Here is a 21,059-nt window from a genome sequence, read left to right as displayed (position 1 = left end):
ACATATTGTCACGCTTGATTTACAGTGATTAGCTCATGAAGTCTGCCTTGAGATTCTGAGAAAGTTTCTTCTTAAGAAATGTTCTAGTCAGATCCAAGTCACACAAGTGCCACTTCTTACAATGAATAGGCTTCTTCTACCTACAAAAGGCAAACAACATGTGCTAGAGAAGCAAACCATGTTTCACTGAGTAAGAATGAAACTCTGATATAGCAGCTGTGCCCCATATCCTCATACACAGAACGTGAACTTACATATTCTTTTTAAAGGTCCTTGGCCACTATTTGTGACACTGCAGTTTCCACACTAACTATCATGCTTCTCACAAAATCATGTCCATAGGTCTGGCACCTAAGAAAACTGATTCAAGGAGAAGACTTGACAATTCCCTAGGTTTAAGGTCTCTGGAAATGACAATATGTGTCCTCAAGACATTCCTGTGAATAATGAATTGGTAAAAATCTGAGTCTTAGATTAAAACATAGATTAAAATGCTGAAATTGGCAGCATTTCAGAATAATAACAGAATACAAACACCTAGAGGCCTCATTCAAACTTCAGAACAAAAGGAAAAGCACTACTCTGAGAACACCTAAGAATAACACATTTCAAAGGAATGCGTATGGAAGACAGGAAGTAGGGAAGAATGGGAGACATTCCATATCCTTTTGTGGCTTTTATTGTGAATTGCTAAACGACTTTAAAAAAAGAAAAAAAAGAGTAAGCTTAAAAGTAAAGGTTTCAGAAGTGGGAGGTATTGTGGAAAGATACACTCTCAGGCTGACTTTGTTGGGCATGCAAATGATCTGCAGCCTAAAGTGGGCATTCAGGTGTTCAGGTGATGTGCCACTAGAACAGAGCACTTTGAAAAATCAGAAATGGAAGGCAGCAGCCATGCTCATATAACACCACATTATGTAAAAGTTACATTATTATAAGAACCTTGTTGTGTAATCCCAGTCTCGAGTGTTAATTATTTCAGTACTTTCAGGCAGTAAATGTTATAATTAAGACTGTAAAAAAGACACCAGCTGGTGATTCATGAATCTCATGAGTGGAGAGGAAAGAAAGCATTGCAATTCTATCATTTCTAATTTTGAAAAGAAGAAAAATTATACTTAAAATAATAATAATAATAAATATACTCTAAGATTAATCATCTGAAAGTCAGAAAATGTCAAATTTTTACTTGCACACACTTAATTTGACCTTTTACTGTGTATTATTTAATTATACTGACACATGGACTCGAAATATTTGTACCTGCAATCTTGCAGGTCGGCTTGTCGTGCCAAAAAAATTTCTCTATTACTGCCATAATAGAATGTTTTGTGAAAACATAGCTACTGTTGTGTTTCTTCCTAAATGCGAATCTGCTAGAAGTTGAAATATGAAGTTTAAGATCAGCCTGTTAACTACATATCCATATGTAATTTTATTCACAGCAATCTTAGCTCTTTCAGTACAAAGGTTAAACATCAAAGCATTAAAATTAAGATTCAAAGGGCAAAATAAATCAGTGCTGCAACTGTTTTAATGAACTCCTATTAGGATTCTTTATTTATTCATATTTTTTTCAAATGTTAAACCATGTGATGAACATATGAAAAACCAAAGGCCAAAATGCTTGTGACTCTAATACCAAAACAATTAAGTCGAGTCACTGAAGACGTAATAGAGGAATGTTGTTTGTCAGCCTACCAAGATAAAGTTGGTGCACTGTAAAATATCCAGGAAAAGGAAATACTGTGTGAAACAAGTTTGAATTCATATCTCAATATTAAGCTTATACCTTTGTTGCAATTTGTGAAACAGAGGATGTAACTTCATTATGAAGACATGGATCTTTATTCTTCAAAGAAAAAGAAAAATTAGAAACTGTAATCAGTTTTCAGTTTCAGAGAGTTTATGAAACTTTTATAATGATTAAGCACTAATTAGAACCACAGATATTTCTATAAATGCATAGATTAAATGTCCATAGTTTACTTTCTTCCATAGAAACTCCCATTCTTCAATTTAAATCAAATATACACTTCACTGTGCTGGGCACCTTTTCTGCATACAGAGATTCTCCGAAGCAGCAGTAGAGCTGGATAATAATTTTAGATGGTGTACCTTCTAAAGCAGGGGTAGGCAAACTAAGGCCGGGGGGCAGGATCCGGCCCAATCCCCTTCTAAATCCGGCCCACGGATGGTCTGGGAATCAGCGTATTTTTACATGAGTAGAATGTATCCTTTTATTTAAAAAGCATCTCTAGGTTATTTGTGGGACCTGCCTGGTGTTTTTACATGAACAGAACGTGTGCTTTTATTTAAAATGCATCTCTGGGTTATTTGTGGGGCACAGGAATTCACTCTGGGTTGTTGATTTTTTTCAAAATACAGTCTGGCCCCCCACAAGGTCTGAGGGCCAGTGGACTGGCTCCCTGCTGAAAAAGTTTGCTGACCCCTGTTCTAAAGAATCATTACAAGCCAAATTGGGTAGTGCCATCTAATGGTTAGAGGCCATTGAATGCTCAAAAGCTAAATTCTATATTTCAGTAGTAGCTTTGGTCAACTATTTTCGGCGCTCTCCAATACACACAAAAACTGTAGAACTAGTTGAGTGCTGGAAGTTAGATCCAACTAACTGCTGGTCTTTACACATACAGATAGTGGAACAGCCATTGTTGCTTCTTCATCAAAATTGTCCTTGGTGCAACCTGAAATCTGTTTTGCCCCTAGGTCTTATTATGTCTCTGTGGCATCTCCTGCGCTTTGTCCTAAGACTGTTACAGACTGCAGACTTACGATCATTTACATCATGTCCAGCTGTTCTCTCCTCTCCCCACTATTGCTGTTTTGCTTAATATCCAACTTTAAAAGTGTTGTGGGGAACTCAAAAGCTTTCTCACTAGCATCTGGGGCACCAGCTTCTAGCAAAAGTCTGTGTTCACCAGTGTCCCATAGTTAAGTGATGAAGGAGTATTCCCCTTCACTTAATATGCTAAAAAGATTCCCCAGCAGAAGTTCCTCTTAAGATTCAAGAATCCAGACAGCCAGGATGTATCGCTTTAAATGGGTGGGTGGGTAGGTCACTAAGGAATATGGGTCAGGGTCAGTGAAGCAATGACCAGTAGCCACAAATAGTTCTGGATGTATATGCAGCAATTGTGCTTACCACATGATGCTTGGTCTTCAAAAATGATTTTATAGCCATCACAATTTCTAACATGTAACTACTCTTCTGCGGCTTGAAACCACAGCCAATTCAGAATATCCATTAGAAAGCATTCCCTTCACCTTCAAACATGTGTAAGAGCAAATAAATATAGGGAAGAGTTGGGTGCTTATACAGTATCTCAGTTCTTTCATATCTCAACTCAGTCTTAAACTGAGCAACCTTTAACTTAGAAGGTTCTGAAATGGTATACAGAGTATCTCTCATTAAAAGAGCGGTTATCAGTAACAATTTTCCCCTTTCATTGACAACTCTTAATAGCCGCACAGATGGAGGCTCAAACAGCAGCATACTCTCCAGATGGTGACTGAGGAGTACAAGGCAAACGGCGACTGTAAAATTGTTCTTCCAAATTTGGCATCTGAACAGGAGCCAAAGAAAAATGTTTTCTAAATATGTGGATCTATGCCCAGGTAGCAGTTTTACAAAGGTCTACTGTCAGTACAGTTTGTATGCAAGCAATAGATGCTGCCATAGCTTTTCTGAAATGTGCTTAGAATCACCTAAGGGAGTCCTAATCTGCTAAATTAAAGCACCACTATATATTACACATTGGCATTCCAGTTCTAACCATTTCTGTTTTGAAGTGCATTATAATTGATGCAAGTTGCTTCCAAACATATATGCTTCAGATCACAGCCTCCTTTGGTAAGCATTTAAGTAGTACAATTTGTTCCTTGCTCGTTATCTCATCCATGTTTTAAATTCGTGTGCATGTAATAAATGGGCTGCATTCAGCTACCACCTTCTCCCTACATCTATAGACTAATGAACCAAACTTTGGAAAAGTGAGTAGTATTCTGATTTAAACAAAATGGAGACACTCCCTTGTATATGAACTTTATGCTACCATATCCAGTATCAAAGATGAAACAGCACACCTTTCTGGCTAAACCCATTATTATAATTAATGCAGGTACCAAAGTGTGTAATTCAAAGAAAATGCAGCCAGAGGCTCAGAATTGTACTGCACTGTAAAACCAACTTTTCCATTCTATTCCTGGCTTGGCACAACATGAAATGCACTTCAAGTCCTTTTAAAACTATCTTCATATCACTATAAAAATATACCTTGATATTTTCCTGATTAGCTAAATATGAGCAGCCAAATGAACCTTCAAAACAAGCTGGACAATCCTACAGCCTTTAGATATAATGACAGTTATAGTATATAAAATATAAAACGCTTTCCACTTCACTGTATTGGTTTTTCTAATAAATGTTTTGTAATGTTCTCCAACAATATTTTTATGAGCATTTGATAGATTTTTATAATATAGTTTCACTGTAAGTATTTTCTCTATCTAGCTGGTAATTTTTCCTGATCTCATTTAGATAAGAGGTTATTTGTAAAAACTGAAAAGGGTAGATTCCTCTAACTTTTCTGCAGCTTGCTCAAATGTTTATATCCAGTTCAGATCTGATAACAATCCATTTTCTTTTGCAATTTGGAAATTTCCTAAATCAAACTTTTCCTCTCCAATTACAGTTGTTGTAGATGGTATCTCAGGTGCTAACCTTCACTCATGCTTACCTCATATTTCTAAACATATACTCACTACAGAGCTTAATAATATCTCCCTTTCCTACCTCATGCTCACAACAATCCTGGAAGGCAGGTTAGGCTGAGAGAAAATGACAGGCTGAAAGTCACTCAGTAAACGTTATGCTCTGAATAACATTGGAAGGACTGCTATTTAACAAACAAAAAAGATCACTGTACACACCCATTTGAACTACTGAAGAGCAACATTATGCCTAAGAAAAAATAAACAAAGCAAATTGCTACCACTGATCCAGATAAACCCTCCCAACCTTGCAGAAACATCTCAGGGATACTTCTGATCTACAGTGCCTTTCTATAGCCTCACTTTCGGATATACACTGGTAAAAAACTAAATGCTGTACAGGAGACATGTCTTCTGGCAGATTTTGTTTTTAATGTAAAGCAGCTATAGAGACTTGCATGTTTTAATTGCGTAAAGGTAAAGGTGAAGGGACCCCTGACAGTTAAGTCCAGTTGCGAACGACTCTGGGGTTGGGGCGCTCATCTCGCTTTACAGGTCAAGGGAGCCAGTGTTTGTCCACTCCACAGTTTTTCCAGGTCATGTGGCCAGCATGACTAAGCCGCTTCTAGCGCAGCGGAACACCAACATCAGAGCAGCACACGGAAACGCCATTTACCTTCCCACTGGAGTGGTAATCTACTTGCACTTTTTGGTGTGCTTTCAAACTGCTAGGTTGGCAGCAGCTGGGACCGAGCAATGGGAGCTCACACCATTGCGGGGATTCGAACCGCTGACCTTCTGATTGGCAAGACGAAGGCTCAGTGGTTTAGGCCACAGTGCTCAGGAGAATATATTTAAGCATCCCTATATTAACTGCCAACCTAGTAGTTCAAAAGCACATCAAGTGCAAACAGATAAATAGGTACTGCTCCGGCGGGAAGGTAAATGGAGTTTCCGTGCGCTGCTCTGGTTCGCCAGAAGCAGCTTAGTCATGACCTGGAAGCTGTCTGTGGACAAATGTCAGCTCCCTCAGCCAGTAAAGCGAGTTGAGCGCCGCAACCCCAGAGTCGTCCGTGACTGGACTTAACTGTCAGGGGTCCTTTACCTTTACTTTTATATTAGGTTTCCTATGCTGCTCTTTTATGGGAAGAAAGGCTGCCTAAACCTTTTCTCCCAAATGCTATTTTTCTGCAAACAACAAAAAAACCCCTCTCAAAGCTACTGGCCTTTCCATGGGGTCATGGGTATCTTCCCCCTGGATGGTAGAAAGAGGAGCTTGGGGATTTTGAGTGTAAAATTACCAGGTAAGGAAAAGGTGAAGGACCACACACACACACACACACACACACACACTCACACTCCTGCTCCTATCTGAGAAGTAAAACATAGTAACAGATTTTCAAAAAATTACAATAGATGTAGTTATAAATTACCTCAGGGAACTATTTTGAGCACCATATTTTGCAGATGGCCTTTTCACACTGATGGGTATATTTCCTCAAGCAAAATCCATGTAGCTCTCATAAATTTAGTTGCCTGGGTCAAGCCTGCTCAACAGGCTGTGCCTGTTTCTAAGACTAAACGCATATTTCCAATAAAAACAAAGCACCGCAGGAAGTAGTAATAACAATTCAATATGTGGCATTCTTTATCTCTGTCTGAGGTAAGCCACAGAATATGACAACAATAAAATGGCAGGGGCATTATGTTTAGGGAAGAGTCTTACTACTGATTAGCAATTCTGTCCACAGCATTCAAGCCAAGTTCTCATTCAGAGTTCTTCCCTATGAGCAGTAGTAATCTATATTACTTTCCTTGAAGGAAAACCAGGGTGATGATTCTGTAGCAAATGCAATGGTTATGAGGAAATTTCAAGCACATCTAAATATGGAATGTTTCCTGCAGGAACGTTCTGCAAATTACATCAATTCAAGAGATTCATGCATTCTCAAATACACTTTTGGGCCTCATGCTCGGAAGCCATTCTAATCATTCCAACATAAGAAGCAGATCAGTGTTTCCAAAGAAATGGTATATTCCTCCATTAGAAATTATTGCAGGCAGGGAAGGCCCAAGTATGCAACAAAGTTCCCACACACCAATGGATGTGATGGGCAACACTCAGGATATGCAGCTATGTTTTCAATGGCCTATTTTAAGCTAGTGCCCTAATGGTAACACATATCTATTAACATGTTGTATTTCTTTCCCCAAATATTATGAGGATATTAGTTTTTTATCTGTGTATCTAATATTTAGTTTCCCTTATGCTAGTATGTTTTGGTTATGACGAGAGCTTGAAATTGCCTCTTACTTTTATTTTGAACAGTGTTTTTACTACTGAACATTTTAACATTCTTTTGTTAATGAACAGGTAACTAATGGCTGCTTTCTATGCAGTAAAGAAATCCTGATTTAACGCCTTGGCAACAACCTTCCACTTCTGGCAATATAGTGCCAGTACATTCAGCGTGCTTCCAGAGGAATGTGCAAATGCTCTTTTCTTGAGTATTCTGCAAACCATAAGGTGCTCGAGGGATTAATTCAACAAGCACACAGATCTCTTTTGTATACAGATTACACTCTAGATCTACTTTTCCTCTGCTTCTTTCATGGTTAAATAATAAACCAGTCTTGTTTGATCATTCACTTTAATAGTTGGGTCTGCACCGAAAAACAAATTGTGGACCCTCATACAACAAGGTCTGGATGTTAAAATTCAAAAGCGCACCATTAATCAAGATATAACTGATTTGGAAAATTGGGGGGGCATCCTAAATAAAGTTTATCCTTTCCAATATGTTCCTCTCCTGCACCTTCTCTCTTGCACAAATTTATTGGTTGTAAAAATAGAGAATTCCTTGTCTGGATAATCATAAATGGAAACCTGGTTAAGCATTTTATATCTTTTTTTTATTTGGTTTAGAAAATTCACAATTCTGTGTCTGTCCCATAATGCTTATGCACAGTGGAGTGGGGAGGGGCATCAGTGGACAGGAGAGTATTACTTAACATGTTCCCGCCTGACAATTCTCACCCGCAATCCTTCCAGTGGACCATCCCCCCACCCGCCTGCCCCCCAGTTCTAAGAGTGAGGGAAAGTCTGTGGAAATAAGTGAGAGAAAAAGCCTGTGAGGTAGGAGTTGCATGGGGTGGGGGGAAAATGCAGGCAAATGAAGATTCAAATAATCCTTTCCCACCATTGATTCTTCCTTTTGGATACCCCAGCCCCAGTACTAGCAAATGTATTTGCTGAAGTAACATGTAGTGTCACTCTATGAATCTGTAAGAAGAAGAGTAAGGCAATTCCAGCCCTTATATTATGCCATGCACACACATAGGGATAAAGTACCATATTTTTCGCTCTATAACACACCCCCGACCATAACACGCACGTAGTTTTTAGAGGAGGAAAATCCGTAGGCATGCCACCCATAGGCATTCCCTCCATAACACGCACAGACATTTCCCCTTACTTTTTAGGAGGAAAAAAAGTGAGTGTTATGGTGCAAAAAATACGGTATATTTCCTGAAAGAATACAGCATCAGTTCCCACTTTTTGCTTATGACACTTTGGAGCTCCTGTCTCCAAGGAAAGCTTTGCCCAGCCTGGAAGTACTTAAAACAAAAGGCATCTTGGAGCAACCTTCTCTAACTTGAAAAGGGATCTGTGGTCACATTGGTCAGTAAATGTGACCACAGTATCTTTTATTGCCTATATTAAGGACCAAGCCTCTGCCTTAGACCACACACTTCTTACAAGCAGTTTTACCACTCACAAAAGGGTGGTTAAGACGAAGGGATAGTAATTAATCCATCTCAATAAAGCATCTCCTTCCCAGATGTAGGCTTCCCTAAGATCTTAGCAGTGGGCCACTACTAGAGCACAGTGCTCAGAAATATTTGATCTTGGGCACAATATCTCATTCTTACAGCTACACAAAACAACAAGGTCGGCAAAAATGAGTTAAGCTTACAAAAAAGTGTAGGTCTGAGAGATGAAAACAACTCTCAGGTTACATGCCTGATTGACAGGAATTAAATGAAGCAAAAATATCAGTACATAAGTCAAGAATTTTATTGGCATAGTTAATTCTGATAGAGAATTTGGGATTGTACTTAAGAGTTAGAATTTTGGACACTAAGAAGACATAGCCTCAGGATTATGATAAACATGACAGCCTTGAGATAGGGATAATGACTAAGCACTTGTAAGGTGATGGTGGTGGTGGGTAAAACAAAAAACAGCCCCCCCAACCCAGGCAAGCACTCCACTTCTACACTTGTGCTTGCAGCCACTCCTTCAACTCCCTTTCCCTCACTTTACAAGTGTTAAAAGTACCTGCTGGCAGAATATCACTTCTAATAGTAAGCACAAAGTCTTGTGCTGGCAGGTTTGCAGTAAAAAAAAAAAAAAAATAGGAAGTGAGAAACAAGAGGAAGGAATTAACAACATTGTAGCATCAGTGTTATTGCATTGATTTTTTACAATGTATTTGTGTCAGTCTTGTTTTAGTTGAAAGTTAGACAACATATAAATTTAATAAATAATACTGTTGGGGGGATTTTTGAAACCACCAAAAAGGGCTGAGTCACCATCACCCCAAATCAGTCCAGGGGGGACTAAGCATGTTCAGTAGCCTTTAGGAACTAGGGAATGTTGACTTTGGGGGGGGGGGGGGAATAGAGAAATGTGGGGGATAGGGAGAGTGAATTGGCAATCTTTAGTGTCCTGGAGGAAGGTGTGGCTGATTGGCTGGAACAGGAGCTCTGAATTCTTACAGGGGGTGAAAATACATTGCAAAGGAATTTTTGTTGCATATCACACGCTACTTCTGAAGGTAAAAAGACAAATTGTGCAATCTAGGGAATATTAGGCACATCTTATCAATGCATGTAGTTCACATTTGGAATTCTCCGATTTCAAGAGAATTTATTTACAGGTAATTTCATCTGGATTTTGCCCAAAATGTTACTTTCCCAATTCAAACAATTTATTTGTTGCGTACTGTATAAAAATCTGACTTCATTACTCTCATTTGATGTATCTTTCTAAAGTACATCTGGAAGGTACTGATCTCCTCCTATACCCTCAGGGACTCTCTTGAAGTTCTTTCAGTTAACATAAAAGCTAGTGTCAAAATTGTATTAAAAAAACTTTTAAAGTCATTAATTAATATACAGATAAAATTGCATGGCCAACTTATGAAACATTCACTGAGCAGTCATAAGTTGCAATTAATATGAAACATGTCTCTGCACTTCTGCTGCTTAAGTACAACATAATACAAGATCAAAGGAAAACAGGTCAAAGGGAAACATCAATAAATTTCAGCTCTTTTTCTATCTTTTTCACTTTCTTTAATTTCAGGGTAGGAGAATCAAGCTGGCAGCTCATTCTCAAAGTTCAAAATTAAAGTCTGCTTTCAATATTTATCTTATTACATTAACTAAATTAAAAAACACACCCTGTCAATACAAGTATTAGAGTTTGACACATCACTGACAACTTTCACAGGCTGCAGTACACTAGCAGGGACAATCACAGCCTCCCACTCTATAATATATAAGCAGCTTTAGAAGACAGCCCCTCCACACACACACACACACACACACACACACACACACACTATCTATACAGGAACTCCATTAATATGATTGAATATGAAGGAGCTGGGATGTTTTATTTCGGACTGAGCATAGTAGTGACTGAAATCCTGCTGGCTCTCTTATTGCTGTGTCTGTAACATTAACCTTTTTGATTAAGTGAATAGCTGAAAAGATGACGGGTGCAGTCCTGTGGCCCTGAAAGCAAGAAGAGTGTGCTGAGCTTCCCCATAGACGCCAGTAGCTGCCATAATACTGGGGCATGCAATATAGCATCCAGTCCCTACACTCCAGGACAAAGTCTCATGCACCTCCCTTGGGAATACCCAGTATCTTGTTCTTCATGGCTCCAGATATGGCTCTGTTCCCATTTTTCCAGGAGTAGCCTGGACAGCAAAGAAGTTCAAAATGCCCAGAAGAAGCGATAAAGACCTTCACTTGGGGATTACAATGTGGCTACAATGCTATATGAAACAGCAATGTTAAAGCAACCTGGCAATGATCCAGGAAGGCTATTTAAAAGCTTCTATGGGGTGTCTCCATATGACCGTTTGTGCATCCAGGGCCAGCAGTAGTATACCCTTCACTTTTTTCTTTTATTATACCAATCAAAACAGCTTATAATGAAACAGCTTATAATAAAATGATGCATTAGGAGATCTACTGCAAATCCAAAATACAATCCACACCAATTTATCAAGTATGCCTTTTAACTACACTTTTCTCTCCACAACACACACACTTAACCATATTTAAAGTGACAGGAACTTGACTAGTTTGGCCCTTAGTCCTCATGTGTCCATTTTGGCACGGTAAATAGTTGCTTTCATTCCATCAGAATGCTTTTTTACAACATTCATTGTTGATGTTATATTAAAATGATATGGCAAAATCCCCCAGTGATTATGATTCTATATAACAGAAGATTTGGCAACGACTTCAGGTGAAAATTGTGGAGTAACATGCAGATGCTGACTACATAAAGGAGAAATTGTGCAACCATGATATAGAGGAGACCATTAAAAAGCTTCTTGCTATCCCAAGATCCCAGACATTAGATAGGTTTATGAAATGTGTTTCCTCAAATTATTTGGCAACATGTATGATTTCACATCAAGCACCTATGAGGGGAAGCAGAGTATAATATCAGTTGATTAAACTGAAGTTATTAATACTGTGTAAAGTTTCATTTCCCCAGTTTTTTCCGAAATAGCTCATTAATGCACAACCAGTAGGTTTCACTAAGGAATGCCTTTGTCTCACACAGCCTTGAGGATGTGTCATGTGATGGAAGACGGCAAACATGTCATGGACTGGAGGAGTAAGATTGCTACACATCAAAAAATGAAAAAGCTGAGTTCACTAGTTGCTAGTTTGCTATTAGGAACAAATCTCCTGATTGAGTAGAGCGGAAAGGTCCACATATTTTGGCTGGGATTAGTAGTCAACCATTTCTAGTAGCCAGTTAACCATTGATTCTAGAAGCAAATGAGTCTCAAGCCACATTTGTTTTGTACCTACTATCCAATGAGGAGATTAAGGATGGCAGGTTGAGTCCTTGTTACTGTTCACAGTAGTAGCTCTCTGTTGGTCTTTGGAAACCAAGCAGACAGCTCTCCATGTTATTGGCATTATGATAGCACTTTATTACTGGCTTAGTTACTGAATGTTTTGAACATTAATCTGCTATTCAAAAATGTACTTATTATAGAACCTAGTAATGGAAAACTTTTTTAACAAAAATGCCAAAGCAGACCAAAGCAAACAATTTTGAAAGTACAACTGTAATAGAATCCAATCCCACCCAACTCTGCCCATCTCTGAATCCAAGGAGAAGGGGAGCGACATGCACTCTCCCATTTCTACCTCCTCCACACTGCAGGCAAGCTACTGCTTATCTACAGCCCACATTCATATAAACTTCTGATCAACCTAAATCCAAGCACTTTACTGTAACCAAGTTGTGGATTAGCCAGCAAAACAGGCAAGCAGCTTCATTATCTTTTATCAACAAATCCTAATCATATTCCTCATGAACAATTACATACAACATACATTCAGGTAATTATTGTTGTTGTCAGAATTATCTAAGACAAGAAGCTTGGAATTACAAGGAGCGAGTACTTGTTGTTAGTGAACTAATTCTGCATTAGGATGCCTCACGTACTTGATTTCACAACTTCTGTGGCATCTCAGGCTTGTAGAGCCAGGACAGCAGTTCTCTTTGCAATGTATCTGCAGGTTGATCCTCTGCATGTTTATTCAGAAATAAGTCTCACTGAGTTCAGTGAGTCTAATTCCTAAGTAAATGTGCATAGGGCTGCAGTTCTAGTAAAAGGAATTTGCTCAGCAACAAATAAGCATTCTGACACACCTCTAGTCCTATGCAGAATGTGGGTGGAGTTGTAGATACTGTATGAGGAAAAGTAAAGCATTGTGGAAGCTTGGATAGAGAATGTCCAAATTTGGATGTGCATTTAGATTCACATCCTATCTGAAACCACAGTTCCTGATCTAACAAGTGATATGTAATAGAAGCCTACACATGATGACTCTTCTTATCTGAATTGGGGTGAGAATGTGCAGGCCACCAATTCAGTCTCCAAATTGTTCACTTGTCTTTATCCTGTTTTTCAGTGCTGATATTTCCTGATTATGAGTATTTTACAAGGATTTTGTTTTTAAAGCAGGTCAAAATATGAAGTGCTGGAACTGAGACCTAAATGGTTGGATTCAGAGTCGGATAAATATTTCTTAATTCTAAATAATCTTCATATTTTCAAACATTAACCTAAATCCAACCTTTAAAAGTTTTAAATACAAGAGGTTGTCTCCAAAGCAGTGCCTTCAGTGCAGTGGCACCTCTATTTCCAATTCTTCCATCCCCTCCCCCCAACCCAACATTCTTTAAAGGGGTCCCCAACCCTCTGGATCTGATTTTAGGGGCACACAAAGGGCTGCAGTAGAGAGAAGAGGGTGGAAAAGTTCTGCTAGTACACATCCATTGTGCTAGAAGAACAGGAGCATTGGATACTGCCCAAGTTACCTTCAACATTTTGTACTGTTCAGAATTCTTTAAACTTTACATTTAAAAAAAACCCCATACATCCCAATTAAATTAGTAGCGTCTTAATACATGAACTATTTATAATTAATGGATCTAAACTTATACTCCAGGTACGCCACTTACATTTCACTAAGTTAAATAAGTTTTGAAATCAAAGTTTTGGATCAGGACATAAGTCATACATCCATCCATTTATGATATAATTCATTTTCCTCCTCTTTCACACCCTTCTGTTTAAAAAGTAAACTGTAACAATAAATTGTAATGCTTTCAGTAGACTATAGTGCAGATATGGAACTTGCATTTGTACAAAAAGGTAAAAGAAGAGACTTTAAACATAAAGGAAACTTGAGACAAAACTACTTACATATTTCAAACATAAACAACTTATGTTAAAATGCAAGGAGATTCCATCTAAAATCTTAAGCCTCTTTGCTTTAATCATAATCATAAGGCTTTTCAACAGAATCGTAAAAATTTTCAACAGACCAGAACGCATAGCTGTCAACTTTTCCCTTTTCTTGCGAGGAATCCTATTTCGAATAAGGGAATTTCCCTTTAAAAAAGGGAAAACGTTGACAGCTATGCCAGAACGCACTACTGTTTTTGCTGTGTTTAACTGAGCTTGTGCCTTCGCTGACTATGCCTAAGGATGAAGACAGGGACAAAAGAGAGTGGCCTTAAGTATGAAGTCACTGGACTACAGGAGTCCTAACACTGCTGAGCATGAAGTTTTAGAGAGAGACTGACACCAGCTTCCCAGAGGGTATGTACAAAACAGCAGTGGTTCATACTGATTCCTCCTTGCCACAAGACTCATTATTAAGGCATCCAAGGGGAATGGAAAGTGATTACTCATAACGCCAGATCAGAGATAAAAATGCCAAGATTCTGGCATGGGTAAAAAGGGGTGGCGGAAGGAGAGAAAGAGACTGTCCTACAAAACTGAAGGAAAGGTGACAGACGCCAGGGCTGCAAAGGTACTAAAAATACAAAGATGCACAGAGTCAGCAGTCTGGTGCCTTTTACCTGTGCTGAGAAGGTAGCTGCTGGTGTCGCTGGAGGTGGGGACTGGCTCTCTTCTTCCTCCGGAGAATCATCCAGGAGAACTTTGCCGCTCTTGTTGAGTTTCCACATTATTAGAGGGTGGCGAGGAGAAGAGAGGGATGTGGGGAGGGGGAGGGGAGGGGAGCAGGAAGAGGTGTAGCGGACAGGCGACTCCTGTCTTATTTATTCCTGAGAGTAGAAGAAAGAGGGTCAATTTTTTTATAAAAAAAAGGAGATGACTTTGCTCTTCAGCTCAACAAGCCCTTCTTGAGAGAAAATGAGCTTTCACAGAGACACATGGTCTAGGAAAGGGGATCCCAATGCAAGATAGACATGGGACAGGCACAAGGTGTGAGAAAGTGGGGGGACACAACCCCTTCCCTGTGCAGGCAGTGCACCCCACTAAAAAAACAAAACCCACACCATCAGACCTCCCCTGCCTCACAGTTCACGGCCCCCACCTTAAAAATACTGGGGCCCAAGTTTGATCCCCTCAAGCAAGAAGTGCAGAAACCTCCCCAATGTGGCTGTGATGTGGGCAAGGGGGTGGGGGTTGGGGGTGGGATGCACTCTGTACATACTCAGGGGGAGCCAAAGAGCCCGAAACAAAACGCGTTTTATGTGGTGAGGTCCGGAAGGAGCCCCGATGCCGGAATGAGGGGTTTGGAGGAGGCACCAAGTGTGGGGCTGAGTCCCGACCCCCCCCACGGCCACGCCTCCCTTTCCTCCTCTCCGGTGGGGAAGGAGAGGCGGTAGGAGCTCCTCAGCCTGAGAGGGCGCCGCTGTTTGAGAGTTGAGGGGAGAGGATGGGAGGGAAGGGAAAAGAAAGGAGGAGAAGGCCTGGCCGGGGCTGCCTTGCCACCTCAATTCCCCGCCCCGCTCGCCTCACCTGTGACCTTCCTTCGCGGCCGTCGCCGTCCCAGCCGCCAGCAGCACCGCAGCTGCAGCAGCAGCGCGGAGCCTCCGAGCGGCCGCTGCCATGTCTGCGGCTGACTGGGCGGCGCGAGGGGAGCGAGAGCCGTTGGGGTGGCGGGCGCGCGAGGGGAAGGAGGGAGGGCGTTCGAGCGGGCTTGCCTCGTCGCCATGGCAACCGCTGGGCCTTGTGGAAGGAGGTGAAGCCTGCCTGATAACCGGAGCTGGTCCTCCTTCTGCCCGTGTGTTTAAATATATATTTAAAGTCGACGCATCACCTTTTTCCCACCCACCCTGGCATAGTCGCCAACTCCTAGGGCCCGAGGTCCCTTTTGGCCTCGTCAAAGTTGACAGCCATTGCCGTTCAAATGGTGCGCGTAATTGTGATCCATTATGTAGGGTGGCGTTTCCCTGCCCCCCCATATTTTACTCAAGTTGGCACCCCTGCACCCCCTCCCCCTTTCCTCCCTCATACACACACAGGGGTGCCAGCTTGAATGGAATAGTGGGGGTGGGGGTAGGCAGGTCAGCGCCGCCTTGCCTAATCAATCACATGGCAGGGCACACACGCAATGCAATGCCCATCAAAAAAAATGGGGGGGGGGAGGAGGTGCGACCCAGCCACCTCAAATATTTTATTAGCCCCCTCGGTCTCTAGGAGTTGCCTGCTATGCACACACACCCCAGTTTCTATGCCACGAGCCCCCGCCCCCTTCTGACTCACAACCAGGAGCACAGGGCTCACTTAGCTCATTCAGCAGCACCTCCCAATTACACTCCTCCTTTCTCCACTCTCCCCCCCAACATTGTGCATATATAGATACACACTCCCACCTACATGTTCACACAACGCTCCCCCCCCAGCTCCATCCAGCTCCTCCAGATGAGTTCAATGCGTGTCTCGAACTTGTGAGCAGGGACACATCACGGTTCTCAACCCCAGATGTTGTTGGACTACAACTGCCATCATCCCTGAGCTCTGGCCTTGCTAGCTAGGGGTGATGGGAGTTGTAGTTCAACAACATCTGGGGAACCACAGGTTGAGAAAGGCTGGTAGGCAAAGAGAAGGGTGTGTGTGCGCACATAACACACACATTGCACACGAACAAGAAGTCCTGCGGCATGTGAAAAGGGTGTCACACACTTGGTGTGGCAGGAGTCAGGCTGCGATTTTGTAGACTCTGCTCATGAACAGTGCCGGATTGATGTATAAGCTAAACAAGCTATAGCTTAGGACCCCACTTTCTTGGGGTCCCCCAAAAAAATTTAAAGGGAAAAAAGGCCTAGATGTACATTTCCAAAATATAAGATAAAAAAACAAATAAAATAAAACCTACATACAGCAACAGTGGCAAATGGCTTTACATACCTATTAGGTCCATAAATTACCATATAGCATATAGCCAACACCAAAAACAGCAACAATTTGTTGTTGACAAAGGACAGCTGGGCCCAATTACTTTCAGCAGCTTAGGGCCTCATCAAACCTAAATCCGGCCCTGCACATTGCACACGGACAAGGTGTCCCGTGGCATGTGAAAAGGGCGTTGCATGCTTGGTGTGGCAGGAGCCAGGCTGCGATTTTTGTAGACTCTGCTCATGAATCAAAGAGCCAGCCTACAAGGTGTGTCACAAGGCTGCTTGGTGTTATTTGTTCTGCAAGAAACTAAAACACAGCTCCTCCCAAAGTTGTTACTCCCGCCCCCCCCCCTCCATGGACCAAAGAGACATTGAAGGTGTTTTGTCTCGTCCTTCACTGTTTATCCATCCCATGAGTTCCCATACAAGCTAGGACAGCTCCCATGGTGATCCATTTTCCATTTGCTAGTATTTATATATATATATATAAACATAAAAAATACAGGGTATAAAAGTAGTTTGTATTTAAGCTCATTATCAGTATTGAATCCAACTAATTTCCAGCAAATACAGAAATATCTTCTTACCCACTTAGTAAGCATCACAACAAATTAAAAAGATAAGTAATATATTTGAGGAATGTGGTTTCTCTCTTCAGTAATTAATGTATGTGGACCACTTGGGGTGAGGTGTCCTGCTGTAACTGTGTGTAGCTTAGGTCCAGCACCGAGGACCTTCTGGCGGTTTCCTCACTGCAAGAAGCAAAGTTACAGGGAACCAGGCAGAGGGCCTTCTCGGTAGTGGAGCCCTCCCTGTGGAACGCCCTCCCATCAGATGTCGAAGAGATAAACAATTTTAGTGGTACCTCGGGTTAAGAACTTTATTCGTTCCAGAGGTCCATTCTTAACCTGAAACTGTTCTTAACCTGAAGCACCACTTTAGCTAATGGGGCCTCCTGCTGCCGCCGCACCACCGGAGCACAATTTCTGTTCTCATCCTGAAGCAAAGTTCTTAACCTGAAGTACTATTTCTGGGTTAGCGGAGTCTGTAACCTGAAGCGTCTGTAACCTGAAGCGTATGTAACCCGAGGTACCACTGTACCTGACATTTAGAAGACATCTGAAGGCAGCCCTGTTTGGGGAAGTTTTTAATGTGTGGCATTTTAATGTATTTTTAATCTTTGTGGAAGCAGCCCAGAGTCGCTGGGGAAACCCAACCGGATGGGCGGAGTACAAATAAATTATTATTATTATTATTATTACTACTACTACTACTACTACTACTACTACTATTGCTATTATAAATTGTTCAGCTACAGCAACGTTATAAAATTTGTTGCTCCATTCGCCTAGTGATGGTGGTTTTTTTAATAAATGATTTCCAGTACCTAACATTACAAAGCTGTGCAACTGTTATAATACTGAAATTAATTCCTGTTTCTATGGTAGTATGCTTTAGGTTAATAAGAACATAATTGGGTCATGCAGTAACCTACTTCTAATTATCTTTTCTACAGATTGTATAATTTCTCCATTTAAAAAATCCTGTGCATAATCACTGGTTCACTCCAAATTCAAAAAATAAAAAATAAAATAAAGGTTTCAACTGCTTTACTAATTTTTAAAACCTATACCCCACATTCAGGTGATTTTATGAAACAAAAAGAGCTAATTTTCCAACGATTTCAGCCAGATTTAAGCCCTTGTAACTACTTTGATAACTCCAGCTCTTAACTCTCTGAACTAGAAATTGCTGAAATACAATTTATTAGTATGTTTGATCAACTTTACTTAGGTCTTAATTGAAATAATGTTTTTCTTTTCTTTTGTAGCAGGTGTTCAAACAGCATGACAAAGTTAGGAACATTGCATTATTACTTGTTATTGCTGTTAAGAAAAGTCATTTCTTAAAAATCCGGTATACACTTAATCTTACATCGAATTGTCACAGACTGCACATCTTGCATTTCATGGTTATTTGACCATCTTTTTACAATGTATAACTTTGTCTCTCTCTCTCTCTGTGTGTGTGTAAAACACTTTATGCATATCATCAAGTAAGCTCTAGTCTAGTGCACAAAGGCTTATGCTGCAACAAAGTTATAAGACTTTGCTATTTTTGCTAAAACAGACTAATAAGGTTACTCCTCTGAAAGTTTATTTTATTTATTTTATTGACTGTATTTTTCCGTGTGTAAAACTATATCCCCCCCCCATTTTTTCCAAATTTAAAATGGGGGGGGGGCGCTCGTCTTATACACGGATAGTGCATATGGGGGATTTCTTTATTTGGAGTCCCCCAAAATAGTGGGCGTGTTATACATGGGGGCATGTTATACACGGAAAAATACGGTAGTTAGTTAATTTTCTTTATTTCTACCTCCCCATTTGATTCTGCCATCCAAGACGGCTGCTTCACTGTGCCTCATGGGCGGGCCAGCCCTGGGGATTGCCCAGTAATAATATTTTGAGGTATGATCATATGAAGCTTTCTTCTATTAAATCACTCCACTGGTCCATTTAGCTCAGCACTGTCTATGCTAACTTGGTAGCAGCTCTTCAGGGTTTCAGACAGGAGTCTTTTGAAGCCCTTCCATTAAACCTGCAATCTTCTACATCCAAAATGTATGCTGTGCCACTAGGCTAGAGACTTTCCACAGTAATTAAATTACTATGAAAATATCTTGCAACGCCTTTTGTTCCTCATTCAGGCTCAATGCACAAATATTAAGGAAGCAAATAGACAACATATAACATTTCCAGCGTGCAGTAAATCAATCTTAAAAGTAAACTCTCTTTCTTTCTTTCTTTCTTTCTTTCTTTCTTCTTTCTTTTATTTTAGTTTTTCCATAAAGTCCATGCTTTGCGTTAAGTACCAAGCCTTGTGGGTTCATCTCTCATTTCTGTTTCTAATCTTCCTTCATCTTATGTTTAATATTAGGCCTGTAAACCCCAAACTCTTAAAACATTCCCTCCTGTGGATAAACATGTTTAAGTGGGTGCTAAAATAATAGTCTTATATCTGGTTCCAGTGACATGTAAACTTACAAATTCTTTTTCTTCTGTGTGCGTAAATATTTTGCCTTGGGGAAGACATTTTGTTCTTTTAGCCTTCACATACTTCTAAGGTGATGGAACAGTATGAATCGCCAGGAAGTTTTTTCTTCTTCTCTCTGATTAATATCAGTGCTTCAAGCAAAGTAGCTTCATGAGATGAGAGCATTGTGTCATGCTTAGTGCAACTATATTATCCTTTTGTAAAGGATAAATGCAGTAGATAAATGCAGTGTTTTCAATCTCTGAAACAGGTATAGTTCCACCACATACTTTCTAAATTACTGAAGGAAACCAGTCTCGGCTACTAATGGAACTGGAGAGACCACTTGTGATCAGGTAGGACCTGAACCCAGATCTCCATGGTCCAAGTTATCATCATAACAATTATGAACTTAGTGGCTGTTCATGACACTGGACCTTCTGGGGTGTGTATCCCCATCTGTGGGGCGTTCCCTCCCATCCCAATTCAGTCTTTCCTTCCTTCTTGAGATTCTGGTATGGTGTGAAGACATACCTTTTAAAGCAGACATCCAGGTCAGAATGGCATTACCTGACTTTCTGTGATGCAGGATTTCTGCTGTAGTTTTGTTCAGTTGATTGGACTACAGTACTTGAAGTGGAATGACATTTTTATATTTTCATTTTATTATATAATTCGTGTTTTTAATTGTCCACATTTGGATATCACTCTAAGATCTCCTTTTTAAAAACTCTATTATGAAGTTAAAATAACAATTTGGTGTATTCACACACACACACACACACACACACACACATATACACAGTGGTACCTCAAGTTAAGAACTTAATTCATTTCGGAGGTCCGTTCTTAACTTAAAACTGTTCTTAACCTGAAGCACCACTTTAGCTAATGGGGCCTCCTGCTGCCACTGCACTGCCACTGCACGATTTCTGTTCTCATCCTGAAGCAAAGTTCTTAACCCGAGGTAATATTTCTGGGTTAGCGGAGTCTGTAACCTGAATTGTATGTAACCTGAGGTACCACTATATACATACATATACATATGCATGTATGTATGTATAAAATAACAAAAAAGAAAGAAAAGCTACAAAAAAAACACCCCTGGGTCCACAGCCTTTCTCACATAAAATAAAGTACATTCTCAAGAGACCACACAATAAATTAGATGTTGCAACAAAAACCAATCTGATATAAAGAGAATACAAAACAAGTGCTATGAATAAAAACATATTCCATTGGGACATGTCATCTCTGTGATCAACTTGTCATATATATCTATAGGTTTAGGTGCATCACA

General features: G+C 40.4%; 1 protein-coding gene across 3 annotated transcripts in view; it reads right to left on the bottom strand.

Moving 5' to 3' along the window:
* The window catches only part of TDRP (testis development related protein), a 35,506-nt gene extending 19,283 nt beyond the window's left edge, over positions 1–16,223 (bottom strand). Inside the window, exons 1-2 of one of the 3 annotated variants that reach the window (XM_083495780.1) lie at positions 16,203–16,223; positions 14,435–14,641 (exon numbers count right to left, since the gene is read on the bottom strand). In XM_083495780.1, coding sequence (XP_083351906.1) covers positions 14,435–14,542 — 108 coding nt within the window. In that variant the 5' untranslated portion in view covers positions 14,543–14,641; positions 16,203–16,223. Of the gene's footprint in view, positions 1–14,434; positions 14,642–15,033; positions 15,150–15,341; positions 15,528–16,202 lie in introns of those variants that run through there. The other 2 variants (XM_083495778.1, XM_083495779.1) reach the window with 2 other exon arrangements.
* Between the last annotated feature and the right edge of the window lie 4,836 nt (positions 16,224–21,059).

This window comes from Podarcis liolepis (assembly GCF_965112155.1).
Source record: "Podarcis liolepis genome assembly, chromosome: 3".
In the NCBI taxonomy this organism is placed as follows: domain Eukaryota; kingdom Metazoa; phylum Chordata; class Lepidosauria; order Squamata; family Lacertidae; genus Podarcis; species Podarcis liolepis.
Note: the sequence above shows the minus strand (reverse complement) of the source record. Positions and strands in the feature narration are given on the sequence as shown.